The sequence below is a fragment of the Nyctibius grandis genome, chromosome 5 (assembly GCF_013368605.1).
Source record: "Nyctibius grandis isolate bNycGra1 chromosome 5, bNycGra1.pri, whole genome shotgun sequence".
NCBI lineage: Eukaryota > Metazoa > Chordata > Aves > Nyctibiiformes > Nyctibiidae > Nyctibius > Nyctibius grandis.
Genome location: NC_090662.1, coordinates 35,314,259 through 35,330,563, shown reverse-complemented (window position 1 = coordinate 35,330,563; position 16,305 = coordinate 35,314,259). Strand labels below are relative to the sequence as shown.

Below are 16,305 nucleotides of genomic sequence, written 5' to 3'. Positions count from 1 at the left end.
CAAGAGTTCCTTGGAGAGTCCCTGGACAGCAGGGATAGCTCAACATGAATTCAAATTATACGAGCAAAACCTACTCTGGTTTTGAGTATTTTAAATAAATAAATAAATAAATAAATAAATAAATCACAAGGCTTTAGTCTCCCTCTCACTTCCTTTCAACAAACATTTAATAGCACAGGCAGACAAATTCAGGGCTAAGTTACAAAATGTGCCTTTCAAGAGAGTACAGAAAAACAAGTCTATTGTTGTAACACTTTAAAATAAATTGATTAATACTCTGTCTTACCTCATACTCTGTTATTTCAGGTAAATTGCTTTCATCGGCCTTCTCTGACTTTTCAGCTGCCCACTTGCTTGCAGCTTCTGCAAGTTCCTTTTCTGAACTGAGTCTGTTGCTCTTATCCAAGGCCTGTACAAAAACATTATAGTCAAGGTTTAACATGAAATGTATTTACACATGGCAAAACGCCTTCAAAACTGAAATAAACACTTATTCAGATCACCAAAACATTTTAAAATAGGAAATAAGGAAGCTGAAGCTATTTCATTTGCTGACTGGTTTCTTTAAAAAGAAAAGTGGCTGGGGAGAGAGCAGAGAAAAAAAAGAAAAAAAGAAAGACAAAAAAAGGTAAATCAATTAAGTTCAGTAAAACATTAAAAAAAAGCACCATACTCTCAGAACAATTTTTATTAAATTCACAGGACAGAGACAACAGAAAAATTATTTGAGACCACTTGAGTTTAAAGAGACATGGATCAAATGGGCACTAAGAAGTCAGATGCAAGTGTGGAGTGATCTAGTAATTCAACGTGATTTTCAGGCATAAAAGATTGTAACAAATTTAAACTAAACCATTAAAAACTGTGTAGGGAATAAAACCTATGCTAATTAGGGAAAAAAAAGTATTTTCTACGTACTTTAAATGATCAGAGCTGCTTCCATTAAAATTAATTATTTTTTATTTGGAGAGAACGTTGATCATTTATAATACAGTCAGTCATGGCTTTATGGCCTTTTAACCTACCTTTTCAGATTGAAATAGTCATATAAATAATATTTTTAAATTGATTTATCTCTAAGAATACGATTTGGCTTTAACTAACAGAGCAACAAACAGACAATGACAAATACCCACATACCAAAACCATTTTCGGAATAGCTAGCTTTATAAATCTTGTTACCACTACCTGGGTATTTCATTTGAATCAACTGTATATATAGAAGCATCCATCCAAGAACCTATACAACTCTAGTATTAAAAACTGCAACACTAAGGTGGATATCTAAAAAAGGTACAAAAATCCTAACTGCTTGAAAAACGTTGTCACAATTTCTACCCAATGCCTGCTCCATCTTAGCAAACAGATGGGACAAAAAAAAAAACCAAACAAAAAACTGAACGAAAAAAACAACACTCCCCCCTCTTATTGTTAGTTCATTCCAAATTACATAAATGGTCAGAGGAACGAAATACTGTGACCTGTAATAAGGTTGCTTCATCTTCAGACCTTTTGTGCTTACCTCAAGTAAAATATTAGCCAAACACCTCTTTGTGCTGTAGTAGGGCATAAGCATACAATTCACAGAACCCTTCCAGGGTTCTGTGTCATAAAGACACCACCTTTATCTGAATCCAGAAGAGAAGTGCAACACAATGTTCAAATAGGAAACCTCTCTTTTCTATAATTGTAAATTACAAAATTATAAACAGCAAAGTCACGAGGTGACAAAGTTCAATATGCAGGGGTACAAAGAGGGTTCTTAAAAGAAAGGGGTAATATAATTCATAGAATAATTAGCCCACCTCATCTTTCCAAACTACAAAATTATTGTTACACTAGTCTCACTACAAACTATCTGCTGACAAGTTTTTTGCCCCCATGTTCTTATTCCCCATAGTATTTCTGACTTTTACCTTTAACCTGACTTTTCCCTAGCTGCCAAAAAATCTTGAATTGTGGTACTATTATGAATCTCTCCCTTTCCTCAAATGTAGCTCTGGCCAATACTAACAAAAGAAAAGACCAGTATCTTTGTCACCAACAGTCAGCTTTGCATGAAATGAAGATAAATAAAATCTCACTTGACTTTCAATATTTCCCCAAGCCATAAACAGAAACTAACCCCTCTAGTATCTACTAGAATACAGCAAAAAGAATCTGTTTAATTTAATCTCACTAAACTTAATTCTATAGGTAGCATGTCAATAAATACATATTAAAAATCCTGAGTGCATTTTACGTAATAAAGTAATGGTATTTCCACAGGTACACTACGACTGAAGAACAGGAACACATTTACTTAGGCTGCGAACTTTCAAGAAATGAACAACCTAGTATATCTTGTAAAAAACAATGAAACTTCCCCCCTGCCTCAAAACATAGGTGTCTTTTTTCTTTTTTTGCCTTATGCATAACATAAGAACAGCAAAAACCTGTCAGTTTTCTGCTATCTTTGCTGGGAAGCTTTCCCTGTCTCACACATCTATCTGCCTTTTGCTCTAATTATGTTGGATACAGCCTCCAAGGCTTACAGTCCAGACAGCTGTTAAAGAAAAATACAAAAGATTTCATGCCGTAGTCAATTCAACAGGTGGTTAAGATCAGATAACACCAACATGTATTTATTCACATGCATGAATATGTAAAAAATTAACTATAAGACAGATAAGAATACCTTTTCAGACTTGCATTTAGTTACTACAGTGAAAAGAGATATTGCTGCGGAAGCATATACCTTTGTAAGTATTTCAAAGCTAAATTGTAACTTAAAGCATTGAAAATTTTCTCCTTTAGTATATAAAATTAAATATATAACTCATTTCTTAAGTCTAAGTAGATTTTAAGACCCTGACCCATCATGTTTTGCCCGGACTTTTTCTGTCAATATTTCTATGTCAGTGAAGCACTTCTAGAACTTAACTGGTCAGTGTAATCCAGCCATCATCCCAAGAGGCTCCACTGATACAAGACACTATGTTACAAGCAGATTTAGGACTTCAAGAGAAAAGCAATAAAAGGTCACTGAAGCACTTCCATTTCTGCAGCTGATGCATACCCAACAAATATTTGTGTTGTCTGTGGAAATGACTTCCATCAAACAGAAAGTTTCATTTTGTGTAGCTTACTTCAAGTGGATATCCACTGCCAGCAGATATATGCAAATTGCTGGCAAAAAACCCAACATAGCACAGATCAGACCCGACTGAAGAAGCAAGCAAACATTTAAAGAATACTTTATAGTTCAAGCTCACACTGCATATTAATAGGACAGCAAGAGATTTTGCAATGCCTCCTTGTTCTCAGAGGTTTGTATTAAGCAAGGATTTGGTATTAAGCTGTTGTATGCTGAGTCTGTAAGCAAAATAGGTGAACTAATTATAAAGTTTATTTTATAATCCAAATCTGTGTAACCTGTGTGTGTAACAGCTTTTATCTTACTTTCCTTATTTACATCACTGAAAATATATCGCTTGCCTCCCCGCTTAAGGACACTGGCAACTAGCTAATGCCTAGGCACCGCAGTTCTAAAAGAGCTGCATAAGGGAGAAGTGCTTAGAATGACATAGCACAACCAAAGCCTGATTTTTTCCCCACCTAATTATTTCCTTCAGTCTGACCTTCTCACAATAAAAAGTACCTTTCTTTCTTCCAAATTTTTTTTTGTTTCAGCATTCCACTGCTTTTATTAAAAAGACCTCAAGAACCAGGCTAGTACACCATGCTACATAGGGCAAATGCTCTTTTTTAACAGGACCTCATTCACTTAGAACAATATAACGCATTGTTTCTTTATTTCTCATTAAAGTATTTCTCAACAATTTAGAGAAAATAGTCCTGTGGAAGTGTTCATTTTAACCTCAAATATAATCTACAGGCAAGAACTCTGTGACGTGAAAATGTTTTTACTGCCATAGGACAGACAGAATAACATTGAATGCTGATTGTTCATTAGTGTTTGTTAGCCTGTTCGTTTAACTAATTAGAAAGATTAGGTAGTTGGTGCTCAGCCCACAAGATTTTCTGGATGGGAAATTAAACAGCATTATTTAGAACACAAAACGGCATTTACCAAACTATCTTGCAATGTGGCTCCCTTCCCAAGTAAACTCTATCATTCCTGTCACTTCCTCGAGCAGCCCTGCTTCCAAGTCAACATTGCTATTCACATTATCTTCCCAGTCAGTCAGACACTTCACCATACTGTTTCCAAATCCAGTCACAGCTTAGGAATCACTGAAGGAGTGCAGTGCAAGTACAGGCCTGTCCAATTGATCTGTTGCTCTTAAAAACTGCTTCCCCGTTTTCCTCCTTGCCATTCCTTTTCTAGCACACTCTGGACTTTGGAAAATGACAATTTTAAATACATACAAAACTCCCTTTCTCCTAAAATGAGGCAGTGAATACAGAATAAAAAGGTTTGTCGGTGTCATCATTGAATACATAGCACTATCAGCACCTTCCTGCCAGATCAGGGAAACATACCCTCTGCTGGATTGCAGAGCAATTCAAGATGCTCCTTTCCTGAACAGCTGCATACAGTATCTCCTTCCAACTGAGGAAGAAAATCCAACAACAGTGAGCAATCTGAAACCATGGTGAGAAGTACTCGAAAATAAAATTCACCTTTGATGAGGGTACTGCTGTGGAGCCCGAAGGTGATGCATCTCTTGATGTTTTCAGTGACTGAACTGCTGTCCTCTCTTTACCTGCAATTAAGAAAAAAATAACAACTGTAAAATTATATTAAAGATATATATTGCGAATATACTTATTGGCTTAGAAAAATCGCAGTGAAATTCACTCAACTCACACATGAAATCTACACACTCCACCATCTGATAAATATTGATAACACTTTCTTGTCTTTACAAAGAGAGAAGAGATATAGCTATATTATTTCACATATTTAGGAAAACCCACTGTCCTTTTTTTCAACATTAACTGAAAGGGTGTATCAATATGATGTGGCAAGATGATGTGGTTTTTCATATTCCTGTAACAATATAAAAAGGTGAAATATCAGACACCAGTCAATCACTCCAGGAAACCAGGCAGCGTAGGAACTGGTTTAGCAGGCCACAGTATGTTGAAAAGCCTTGCCATGGGAAACAGTCCTGTATTGTTAACAACCACGGGCCAGATGCTCTTTGTATTATCAGTGTTTTTCTTGTAAGAGTTAAAATCGGTAAAATGACCATTCAAATTCACTGTGCTAATCGCAGTCTGTGCACAGCCTTGCCACAGACTGGTTACAGGCAGCCCACAGCAGCAGAACCGGTTGCAGTGTAAACTACTAGTTTTCACCTGTGGTCCACGGATTACATCTAAGGGATCTGCAAAAGGTGAATACGAAAAGCAGATGTGTTGTCAGTAGGCCTAAATAACTAGACTATTCACACTCACTGGGAAATGGCTGACTGTTCACAAATGGAAAACAATATAGACTTACCTTGTCTTCCATTAAATTTATAACAATGCAATTAAGAAAGGGATGAATTAAAAAGTCTATCAAATTCTTATGAAAATTGGGATATAAATTATTTCAGTAGAACCATAAACAAATACAACTTTAATTTAATGAGTTGAAGCAATAAAGAGCAAACATGGCATCTCACTCCTAATAGCTGAGCTATTTGCCTTTTTTACTCAATGCCATAAAATAAGACCTCATTGTGCTGTGCATTTTAAAACACCACTACCTACACAAAAAATATAAGGAAAAATCTATGCAAAATGCCCAAATACATATTTTTAACAATAGGAAATGTTTAAGAGCACAGTGTGTCTCTCTTGACACCACTAAGTAACAGAAGCTTTGCTCCTGTAATACCTGCTTTTCAGCCCCATGGATGAGCTACCTCCTCTTAAATTTACAGAGTAAGTCTGCCTCCTACATGCCTCCTTCATCACACTGGATTCTTTAAAGATTATCTCAGTTGAGTGGATTATATGTTTGCACTTGAATAGATGAAATAAGCTGATACAAGTGGCAGTAAATTATTCACAGTTAAGCAGAGAGAGAAATCACCATTTAATTTGGAGACACTATTTGGACTTTTTTTTCTGAATGTGTATGGCTATTTTGAACCCACAAGCCCTACCTGTACAATCAAACATGACACTTTCCGAGCATCACTACTTGCCTTCTTGCATCTCCTCGGCATACCACCCTACAGACCCCTTACCGACTGGCCCAGTGAAAGAACACTGCCCTGCTCCTCTCCACGCTCTCCCACCACAGCTGAATGCCTGTCTTTTCCCATAAGCCTTTTCCCTCCCTTTACTAAGCTTCTTTATTTCCCCCCAGTTTTCTCTGTTCAAATACTGTATTTATCCTAATTTATGAAGGGCTGGAGAGCATGGGATATTCCTCCTTCAGTAGAAGTCATCAGGCCAAACTGATTCAGACAGCATGATTTTAAACAGTATTACGATATTTAAAAAGGTCCCATATTATAAGTTCTGCATGAAATAATGTATACTTCACATGTTGTAAATCCATTTAAGTACAGACTAAAACGTACTGCTGACATATATGAGAGATGTCCCACTTTTAAATACATAATTCATGAGCTTACCTAAGACAAATCGTATTCAAACATGATCCTGAAAGTATTATTTCAGCCATTTATACCTTGCAAATAGGCCATTTTAATTCAGTCATCTAGAGTAACAGTTTAGTAGTACTATTTTCCAGGCAGTTATAAAGAAATAGTCTAGTGTACAAGCCATCTAGTCTCTTAAAACTGATTTAAAGATGATGGGTGTTTAACCATGCAATTGGAAAAAAAATTCCAAAATCCACAGACCTAAATGTAACCTCCTCTCTTGACCAGCATCTCTTCTATTTTGTGAAGATGTCTGCTTCTACTTCGCTATCTCCACTACTGTTTGAGTAGTTCTGCCAATATACTGTAAATGTGATAGAAGTTGGCTCAAAATTTTAGGAAAATCCTGAAACATTCCAAAATTTTATATGGTTTCGCATAAAGTTTTTTTTCCTGTTCCTAGTAACTATGATCTGCATATGTAAAACACTTACAAATTTAGCTGAACATCATATTTCTCTCTTCCTCTCCTACGCTTACAGGAATTCATGTTCACCGAGTTACTACAAAATGTTAAAAGAATTGCAACGATGACCTAGAAAGATAATTTGTATTCTACACAGAGTGAAATGATTCCTCAGTATTTAAACAATGTTAACTAAACTCCACAAGATCTTTTTTGGCAAGAAGTGCTACATAATGGTCCAGTGTGCCACTCTGGAAACACATAATGTGCCTATCAATGAATAAAAAACCCAACTAATTAATTTTTAAAAAGCTGCCAAAATGAACAGTAGGTTTGTATAGTTCACTAGAAAGCATTTGCAGAAAGAGAAATCAAATCAGATTAATTTACATGAGCTGTGCAAAGAGCAGTGGCTAAGATTTTAGTATACTAAAAAAAAGCTATTTTGCCTTTTTTTTTTTCAAATTATTTAAATAGGAAAACCTTAAATATTTTCAAAACAGATGATTCATTAGATTTCTGGGAAAGATTAACAGCCAAGCTTTTAAAAGGCAGAACATACACAGTATAGATTTAACTGAGGTATGTTTCACATGTCTTTGAGGAAAGCAAGATTTGAGAGAATCTGACAATGAGATGAAATTGCTAAAAAACCAACCAGCTTCAAAACCCTAATAATACAGTTCTAAGAACATTTTCAGAAAATGTAGTAAGTAACAGTATGTGCTTTAATTTCTTCAGTTTTTTTAATCCCTCTTTTCCCCTGGTTGCAGGAAGAAAAGTCTTCATCTGCTATAGCTGACAGCAAAGTTTCTTGTAAGGAAATCCAATGAAGTGCATAAAGAAGTAACTGAAGCAGTTGATGCTAAAAGGAAAATAACATACAATACTAGAAAAAGCTGTGCAGCTGAAACTCCTCCAGTCAGTATAGAGCTGCTACTAAAATAACACCTACAATCCCCCACATGAAATACACAAGAGAACAGAGAGTACAATGAAACAACCAAAGAGCAGACAACACACAATTGGTACAAAATGTCTAGTTTTCTCATTGTAAAAGACAGCATGTAAAGAAAAAGGGCTTATACAGCGAGCTGCTGTTTCACTTCACTAACCAGTTCTGATCATTAATCCAGCATTACCTTGCTGAGAAGAAATATTTCTTTTATGTAAAGATGACATACTTCTGCTATGCTGGGACTGGTGGAAAGGATAGGCTTTGCTTCTTTCAGGAGAGTAGCTCCTGCTGCTGACACTAGAGCCAGATCTGCTGTGCGGAGAATCCCTTCGGCTCCCTGGCGATTCCCTGAAGAAAGGAGAGTCCCTCTTATGAGGGGATCGTGCTCTCATATAATGAGAAGAATAGAAGCTTTTTCTTCTGAAGCCATCTCTGACATCCCTTTGAAGACAACAGAAAAATAAAAGTTACTTGGTTATCCTTCCAGTGTTTGTGGAACACCACTAGATAATACAATGGCAACATTTCATGTCTGGTAAACACAAATAGGTTACCTGTCAGCTGCAGAACACATCTGAAATCTTCAGCATTGTTAGAGTACTAGGCAATGAATGAAAAACAAGTAGGAAAGTAGAAAAAATATGTATATGTATGTATTTTTTTTTAAGATTTCATTCAACTACTTCATCACTAGAAGTTAATTCCTTTCTATTTCTCGATAATACAGCTAAAAAGAGGAAGAGACCTTCAAGGAACTGGGACTCTCACATTTCATTTCTTCAGATGAACTCCACTTCACCTGGAAATTAAGCCTTAATTTACAATAGCTAAAAATGTATATGTAAATATTCCTCATACTAATTGGCTGGTTTTGAACTCTATTTTTCTCTTATCCTTATTTTCAAGGGACTGTTTCCCTCATTTGATTTCATACACCTTCCTACGGGAAATATCATTGAGGGATTTCAGTTCATATCTACTAAGGACAAGAAGAAAACTGCACTCTCTATCCTCATGCCTATGTATCCACCCAAGGTCAAACCCTGAATGAAAATATGAAGATTTATACCTACTAAAAAGTCTATGTCTTTCACAATACACAATATTAACTTTGAACTTTACTGTAAAATGCCACAGATACACTCAGTATTACACAAAACCCATCTGATTTTAAACCATAATCTAGTAAACACCAAAACCTTCTACTAAATTTATATATTGTTACTCCAGACCATACCTCAAATGTCCTGATTACCTGCAAATTATATTAATATAATATATATGTAAAGGTCAAAAAAACCTATCAAATTGAACTTTTCCTTAAGAATCTCAAAGCTAACAAACATGCAAGTGAACACCTACTGAATCCAGACTTGTGACATTTGCCTCGGTCAGAAGACACACTGCTAGGAGAAGCAAGTATTTCTCAGCTCCTCCAGAGCATCGCTAAGTAAAAATGAAGCATTTATAGTAAGCCAGAATGTACCTTACTTCACTGCCTTTCTCTCCTATTTCTCATCATAGTCTAATGTTTTAAATAAGGGAACATCTCACAAAGACAAGCAAAGATCTGGTGGTCTCATTTAGCACAACGTAGCTATAGCTAATTTTATGTTGGTGGAGAAAAGGAAAAAAGCCCTCTAGTGTACAATTCCTATAGCATGTTATAGGCCCACGTTTGTGACGGGTAACAAAGGACTTCAGTGTGCCAAAGGTGTTTTGGACTGCTGAAACTACATAGGCAGCACCACAGTCATACAAACCCTACTACACTGATGTGTTTTATACAGTGCTGATTTACTTTTTGCATGGAAAGCACATCTGCATGAGTGGTTCTTCTTCAGAGAGCAAACATCCCACAAGCAACACTGAGGTTATTCTGCAACAGAAAAATCACTGGGGGGGTCAGGGCATAGCCAGTAAAAATACAGATAATTCTTCAGCTTCTTTCTTCAATTCCAGATGGAATAAAGTATCAGGAAAATAAAACAAATCTTTATTTTGGAAATTTTCATACAAAACTAAAGTATGAATCAATAGCTCTCAGCCACGCTGGTTTTCAGTAAAACACCAGTGAAGAAAAGCCAGGTTTTACAGTTAAATAATTACTTCACTGTTAACAGACCACAGGCCTTTTATACGTATCCTATCTTTCAGAAAAGCATATTGTACAGGTCTGCATACCAAAACTGATACAAGACAATGTTACATGGATTTATATCTAGCAGGTGTGCTAAAAATCAATATTCATTTCCTTTCTAAACATCTTTTCTTCTTCTGTTTATTGCAACACTTTCTTCTCCCCAAGCAAGCCAGCAAAAGAAACAATTAAGGAATTGTTAAATAGTATTCTATTTAATAGCCTCTATACAGTAGCCACTGTATAGATACTTACATCAAGGAATGAAGCACTCCAGAATGCACACAAGGATAATCCTCCTGCTTTCTTCAAAGACCTAACAGTAATGGGCCCACCTTTGGACACTACTGCTTATGAAATGTGTAGATTAACAGGAGACTTCACAGAAGGAAATAACTGAAATTATCAGAGACTGAGAAAATACGTTTAATGAAGAAATACTCAAACCCCTTTGTCCGCTTAAATTTAGCAAAAGGAAATCTAAAGAAGCCAGGCGAGTTCTCACACCTATGAGATATAGGCGAAAATAAGGAACTAATGCTTTATCTACATTATGTGTATGACCATTTCATGTAGCAATAGACTTAAAGTGAAAGTTCAGACCTTGAGTACACTAGAAAGATTAGCTGAGCACTGAACTAGTTTGTCTAGTTAAGTGGGGGGTTTTTTTGTTTATTAAAGAACATATTGATCAAACATTTATCAGGAATGAGTTAGGTACAGCACATTTTTTCTTCAATTTCTTTCTAAATCTCCCTCTTTATATAATGTTATTTATTTTTAAAGCACAAGCTTTCTGGCAGACCAGTACACCACTTGTATGCCCAAAGCATGTTTTTATGAGCAAGTTATTAAGCTCTAGTATACAGAGAAGTTTATTATGGAAATGTTTACAGAACCCCAGCTATTGTACACGTATAATAAATGGTCTAATATCCACATAGGAATTTACAAAATATCATTGAAACACACTTTTAAACAGGAAAACATTTAAAAGCCTTCTTCTACAATAATATTATGCAGAAAAAAGTAGAATGTCACTTTCATTTTTCAAATTTTCATTTCATCACTCCATGTTAATTCTTAACTGGGCCCTATCTCATACTGAACACTCAAGCCATTAACTATATTAAATCTGTTTCGGACAGCATAGCAACAGCACAGCATTTCTGATGTTTTCCATTAATGTAACAAACTACGCTGAACAGAACAAAATAAGCATTGTTCTACTTTTTTTTTTTTTTTTTCCTTAAATACTTAAGCTAACATACACCTGCAATTTGGTAATGAAGGCCCCAATTCAGGAAAGCAGTTAAGCACATGCTTCAGATTCCAACACATACTCAAAAGGTTTATTGAGCAGGGACAATATTTAATAGAGATGCAAAATTTTGTGCTTGGCTGTAACTTTAAAATAGAACTACTGCCCTTAATAACAAATACAGGATTAATCCCTTTTATAGAGAATCCCTCTTATCTTTATACTTTGTATTCACATCTCACACTTATTCCTGAAAGCACAATTAAGTTCTCTCAGAAGTGTTGCATCAGGAAGTATTAGCATTTTTAACCTCCACAAAACTTGACCATTAAATTCTCAATAAAGCTGATAATCTTAGATGAGCTCCTAAAATTTTATAAGTAAACAGCCACACCCTGATATGCCATCCACCAAGGGCATCTTACGGAAAAGCACAAGCCTGAGAGTTATTTCAGTTAACCATCAGTTCCAGTTTCCTGGAGGAAAAAACACAAATACTGAATAGGCAAAGGTACAGCTTTTTGCATAGCAGGAGATCAAGGGAATACAACACAGGGGAGATTTTCTGTTGCCAAAGGATCAGAGACAGCACCTTTCCTAAGATACCACTACCACACTGAGTATTTCTGGTCTCATCCCTCCCTACCATTTTAAGCCCAGCAAACCATTCAGCAGAAACGTTGTGGGGAACTGAAGGCTACAGGAAGCCTTCCAGTTTACAAAAGGGAGCAGTACAGCTTAAGCTATGTGAAACAAAGACTAACATGAACTGGTGTGTCAGTTTTACATTTTAAGAGTACCTAAAAGCAAGATTCAATCACTTGCTAGATGTGAAATGCCTGGAATGGAGGTGTACTTGGGTACATGAAAGCACATCACATGCAATACAGGAAAAAGTTTTGTTTGTAAGAGGAATTTTAGTTTGCTCTCTTGACTTCATCCTTACTATTCTCTTGGACTTCTACATCTCAATACAGATATCCATCTTCTCAACTAAAACAGTAATCTACAACATGGTCCAGCCATAGAGGATATAACTCACACTTTTGAGACTGCACCGAAGAGACTGGCATCTCAATAGCATATTGCTGTGGAGCAGAAACTGTACATTTCTTCACTAACTCACAGGTGAGTGCAGCCTATCACCTAGATAAAAAGTCAACAGAGAAGTTTATGTGACCCCTTCCATCTCAGAAAGATTATTGATATTGTCAAAACAGTTAGACATTCCATTTATAGGCTCGAGCTTGATTACTAACCTTGCCTAAAAGTAACTCACACCATTTTATAAATAAATTGAGGAAATTATACGTATCTCTGAAGACTTCAGTGCAAAGAGACAAGATTTGAACCATACTTCTTAACTCAATACACTTTCTCTGTCTCATAATACACAGGCAAGGGGAATGGGGAGGAAGAGTGAAACAAAAATAAAAAATCCTCTTGCCTTCCTTTGTCAGGACACTGCAGGGGTTAATAGAGCTACCAATGTGACTCAGATGATGTGGAAAACATTTAATAGAATATACTACACTCCTGATCTCTAAGTTTCTGAAAAGATTTGCTGTGTTAAACAGCCAAAAAACAAACACGAAGAGTCAAGAACATCTCTACTTTTAACATCTTCAAAGTAAATGTAGGTGGTGGAAGATTCCAGCCACGATCCTCTCTTCCAGAGCTCATTCCCTTTCTTTCCAAAGTACGCAGTACGCCACAATCCTCTCTTCCAGAACTCATTCCCTTTCTTTCCAAAGTACGCAGTACGTGTTTGTGCAACAAACCAATTTACTCTAGTTCTGCTTTAGAGACTTACTATAATCTCTTGCTGTTGTCCAAAGATCTTTATGCTGATTTATAAGCTAAAACAATACAGTGAATTACACCATTGTTGATATAAGTAATTGCATCTGGTTCCATCAGCTTTCATTTGAACGTTTGAAATGATGACAGATTTCTTATGACAACGGGTTTTCAGTGTTTTATAACTAAGCAAGTAACTGCAGTACTTGTAAGTGATAGGTGCATTTGCTTTAAATGAAATTAACGTAATTAGATTTAATTAATGTAATCTTATTAACAGTTTTGTGCATGAAGGCAAAAGGAATTAGGCATTGCGAAACAGTGGTAAATCTCAAGTAGAGAAGGATAACTAGACATACCAAATTCACAACAAAAAATTAAAAATATATAAATGCTTCATGATTTTGATGCTGCATGTGGTACTACTGAAGTCACCATATGCAAACACTAAAACTCCACACTGATGCCACTTGTTCACATCACTCAATATGAAATCTACTAAGCTCATCTTCCCCCCTCCCCCCAGCTGACATGATAGATAAGGGAATAAAAAGTAAGACTACTTGAATATTGCAGCAACATTAGAGAGAAATGTCTCTATGTCCTTTAATTGAATAGTAAAGCTATGCACTTCAGCAGAAACTGGAAATCAGATTACACTCCTCTTTATCCTTAGTAAAGAGTACCCTCTTTTCTGCTGTCAGCGATAATGTACTTTATTAAACTTGCTGGGAGATAAGCCAACACAATAAGAGTATATTTAAACTCAAACTCTCTTTCTATTATCTGACAGGGAGAAACTATGGTCAAGCATACAGATGAGGATAGAGGAACAAGAAACAAATAAAGAGTTAAGAGTCCAGAAAAACACAGATTTAAGTTTCAAAAAATCAAGAGCAAACACCTTTATACAACTGTATGCAGAATAAAGACAAAATATGTTAATTTTAGACAAATCAAGAGAAAATTAGACAAAATAATTGCATTCAAATGCATGTTTTCTTGGCTTCTCTTCTTTTTGAAAACGAGCACTAAGTCCCTGCAATTTCTCTACAATAGAAATTAATCATAGGTCTAAAGTTCCACAGTGCAGATTTGCTTAAAGTGATGGACCAAGTTACAATTTCTATTAACAGTTACAACAATTACAACAGCGCAGAATTTCACTGATAAAATATTTACTGACAGATGCTACTGCTGGGCCAGACTGCATACTCTTGACTTTCTGAGCAGCATATCATCCCAGAACAGTCAAGCAGTTCAAATAACTAGCTCGAGGAACAAACTTCTCAATACAGTAGCAACTGAAACAATTCCTAAACAGACTTAATTCAAAACGAAAACCATTCAAATTTTGTATCTCAATATACAAGCTTAAAATTGGAAGGAAGACAGGAAGCATGATACAGTATCTTCACATACTCTTTTTTTTTTTTTTTTCCCCTGATACCACAACAGACCAGAGAAACTGGTTATCATTATTGCTTCTAGAGAAAGTTCTAATGGGACAGACCTTCCTAAGTAGGTGCTTGCACATTTACTATCATTCTGCCTTAGGCACTGAGACCAGCACATGGGAAAGAATTTTTAAAAGTTTCCCTGTGGTACCAAAGACGTGGGGCTGAAGGGGTGGGAGATGGAAAAAATTCCCCAATTACTACCCACAGCAAGCATAAAGGTATTGAGAACAAGCATTTGTGGACAGTAATGTACTATGAAACACAAGTAAACAGTTTATGAACACTTGTAAATATTTTTTTTAAAGATTTTCTAAATCAGTGTGGAAAATTACACAAGACTGCAGAGAAAAATACGTGCTGTTTAAGAGTCTCACAACTTTATATCGCCAAATTTCTAAACAAAACAAGGTTTTTGGGGAGTTTGGTTTTTTTTTGGGGGGTGGGTTTGGCAGAGTTGTTTTGTTGGGTTTGGGGGGGGTGTGTTGTTGCTCTGTTTTTTTTCCTGGGTTGTTTTTTTTTTTTGTTTGGGGGTTTTCTTTGGTTTTTTTGGGTTTGTGTTTTACTTTACAGTCAGTGCTTGCCAAGCAAATCAATGTAGGCAAGAATTTGTCTAATATACACACTAAGTACCTGAAAGAAAGAAGGAAATATTTTTGCACTATATTTTTAGGGGCATAAGTGAATTTTATGTTCAGCAAGCTATTACTCTTTTTCCCAAAGGCTATCTTTAAAATTCTTAAACAGAAGAACCCAGAAACCATGAAATACCTGCTAAAGGAGCTCTTAAGGCTTTTCATGGTTATGCTGCAGAATGCTGTTAGTTCATTGATACTTAAGAGAAAGAAACAAGTAGTATACTGTAATAGCATATACCAATTTGATCAACCCTTGTGGTTGGCTTTCTAACACTATCAATAAAAAGCTGCAAAAGGAAAAGAGCAAGTTGTGGAACAGGTTTGTAAGCAGTAATACTTTATGTCAGTAACACAGACACACAATACCCTTATTATATTTAGTTTTTTTCTCTTTTCAAATCCCTTAATTAGATCTATAAGTCAGAAAAACACTCAATTTTTCTCTATATCAGAAAAATGCTCCACAAATTCCTATGTTTTTATTGTTAAACTAAAGTGAGATTTGAAGCAATTAGGTCAAATAAGGTTTCATTTACTTATGTCCAAAAGTTTTGTAATAGTGGTACAGACTTCTGAAAAGCAAATTTAAATAAGTTAGCAAACTACATCTGCATTTGGATTTCGCAGGATAAACGACAATATATGTATATAAAGAAAATTTTTATTGTACATAATGGGTTTTTTCTTTATTTGATCTCCTTTCTTTCTGCCAAGTATGTAGTTTGTTCAAAATCAGAAAGCCCCGAGTTCAGGTAGACATTTCCTCTTATAAATTATTCAGCCACGTAGCTTTACCTTCTTTTTTCTAGTTTGCTTTTTCCTTTCACTTTGTTTACAGTCTACAATCACAATAATATACATTAATATCTCTCTTCTCTTTTTCAGGCCATTTCCTATATATTACAAACAGCACTTACTTGAGCATATTTAACACAGAGACAAGCAATATTGCTTGGGTAAATTCCTTATTAAAAATCCATTTGCATCTACTGTATGTCTGCAATTATTTCAGTGATTTAATAACAGTTAACTTC

At 35.6% G+C, this 16,305-nt stretch overlaps 1 protein-coding gene across 10 annotated transcripts in view; it reads right to left on the bottom strand.

Moving 5' to 3' along the window:
* The window catches only part of PPHLN1 (periphilin 1), an 81,867-nt gene that overhangs the window by 39,810 nt on the left and 25,752 nt on the right, over window positions 1-16,305 (bottom strand). For 8 of the 10 annotated variants that reach the window (XM_068402400.1, XM_068402401.1, XM_068402392.1 and 5 more), the window contains exons 6-8: window positions 8,160-8,416; window positions 4,627-4,709; window positions 287-409 (exon numbers count right to left, since the gene is read on the bottom strand). In XM_068402400.1, coding sequence (XP_068258501.1) covers window positions 287-409; window positions 4,627-4,709; window positions 8,160-8,416 — 463 coding nt within the window. The remainder of the gene's footprint in view (window positions 1-286; window positions 410-4,626; window positions 4,710-8,159; window positions 8,417-16,305) is intronic. The other 2 variants (XM_068402399.1, XM_068402403.1) reach the window with 2 other exon arrangements.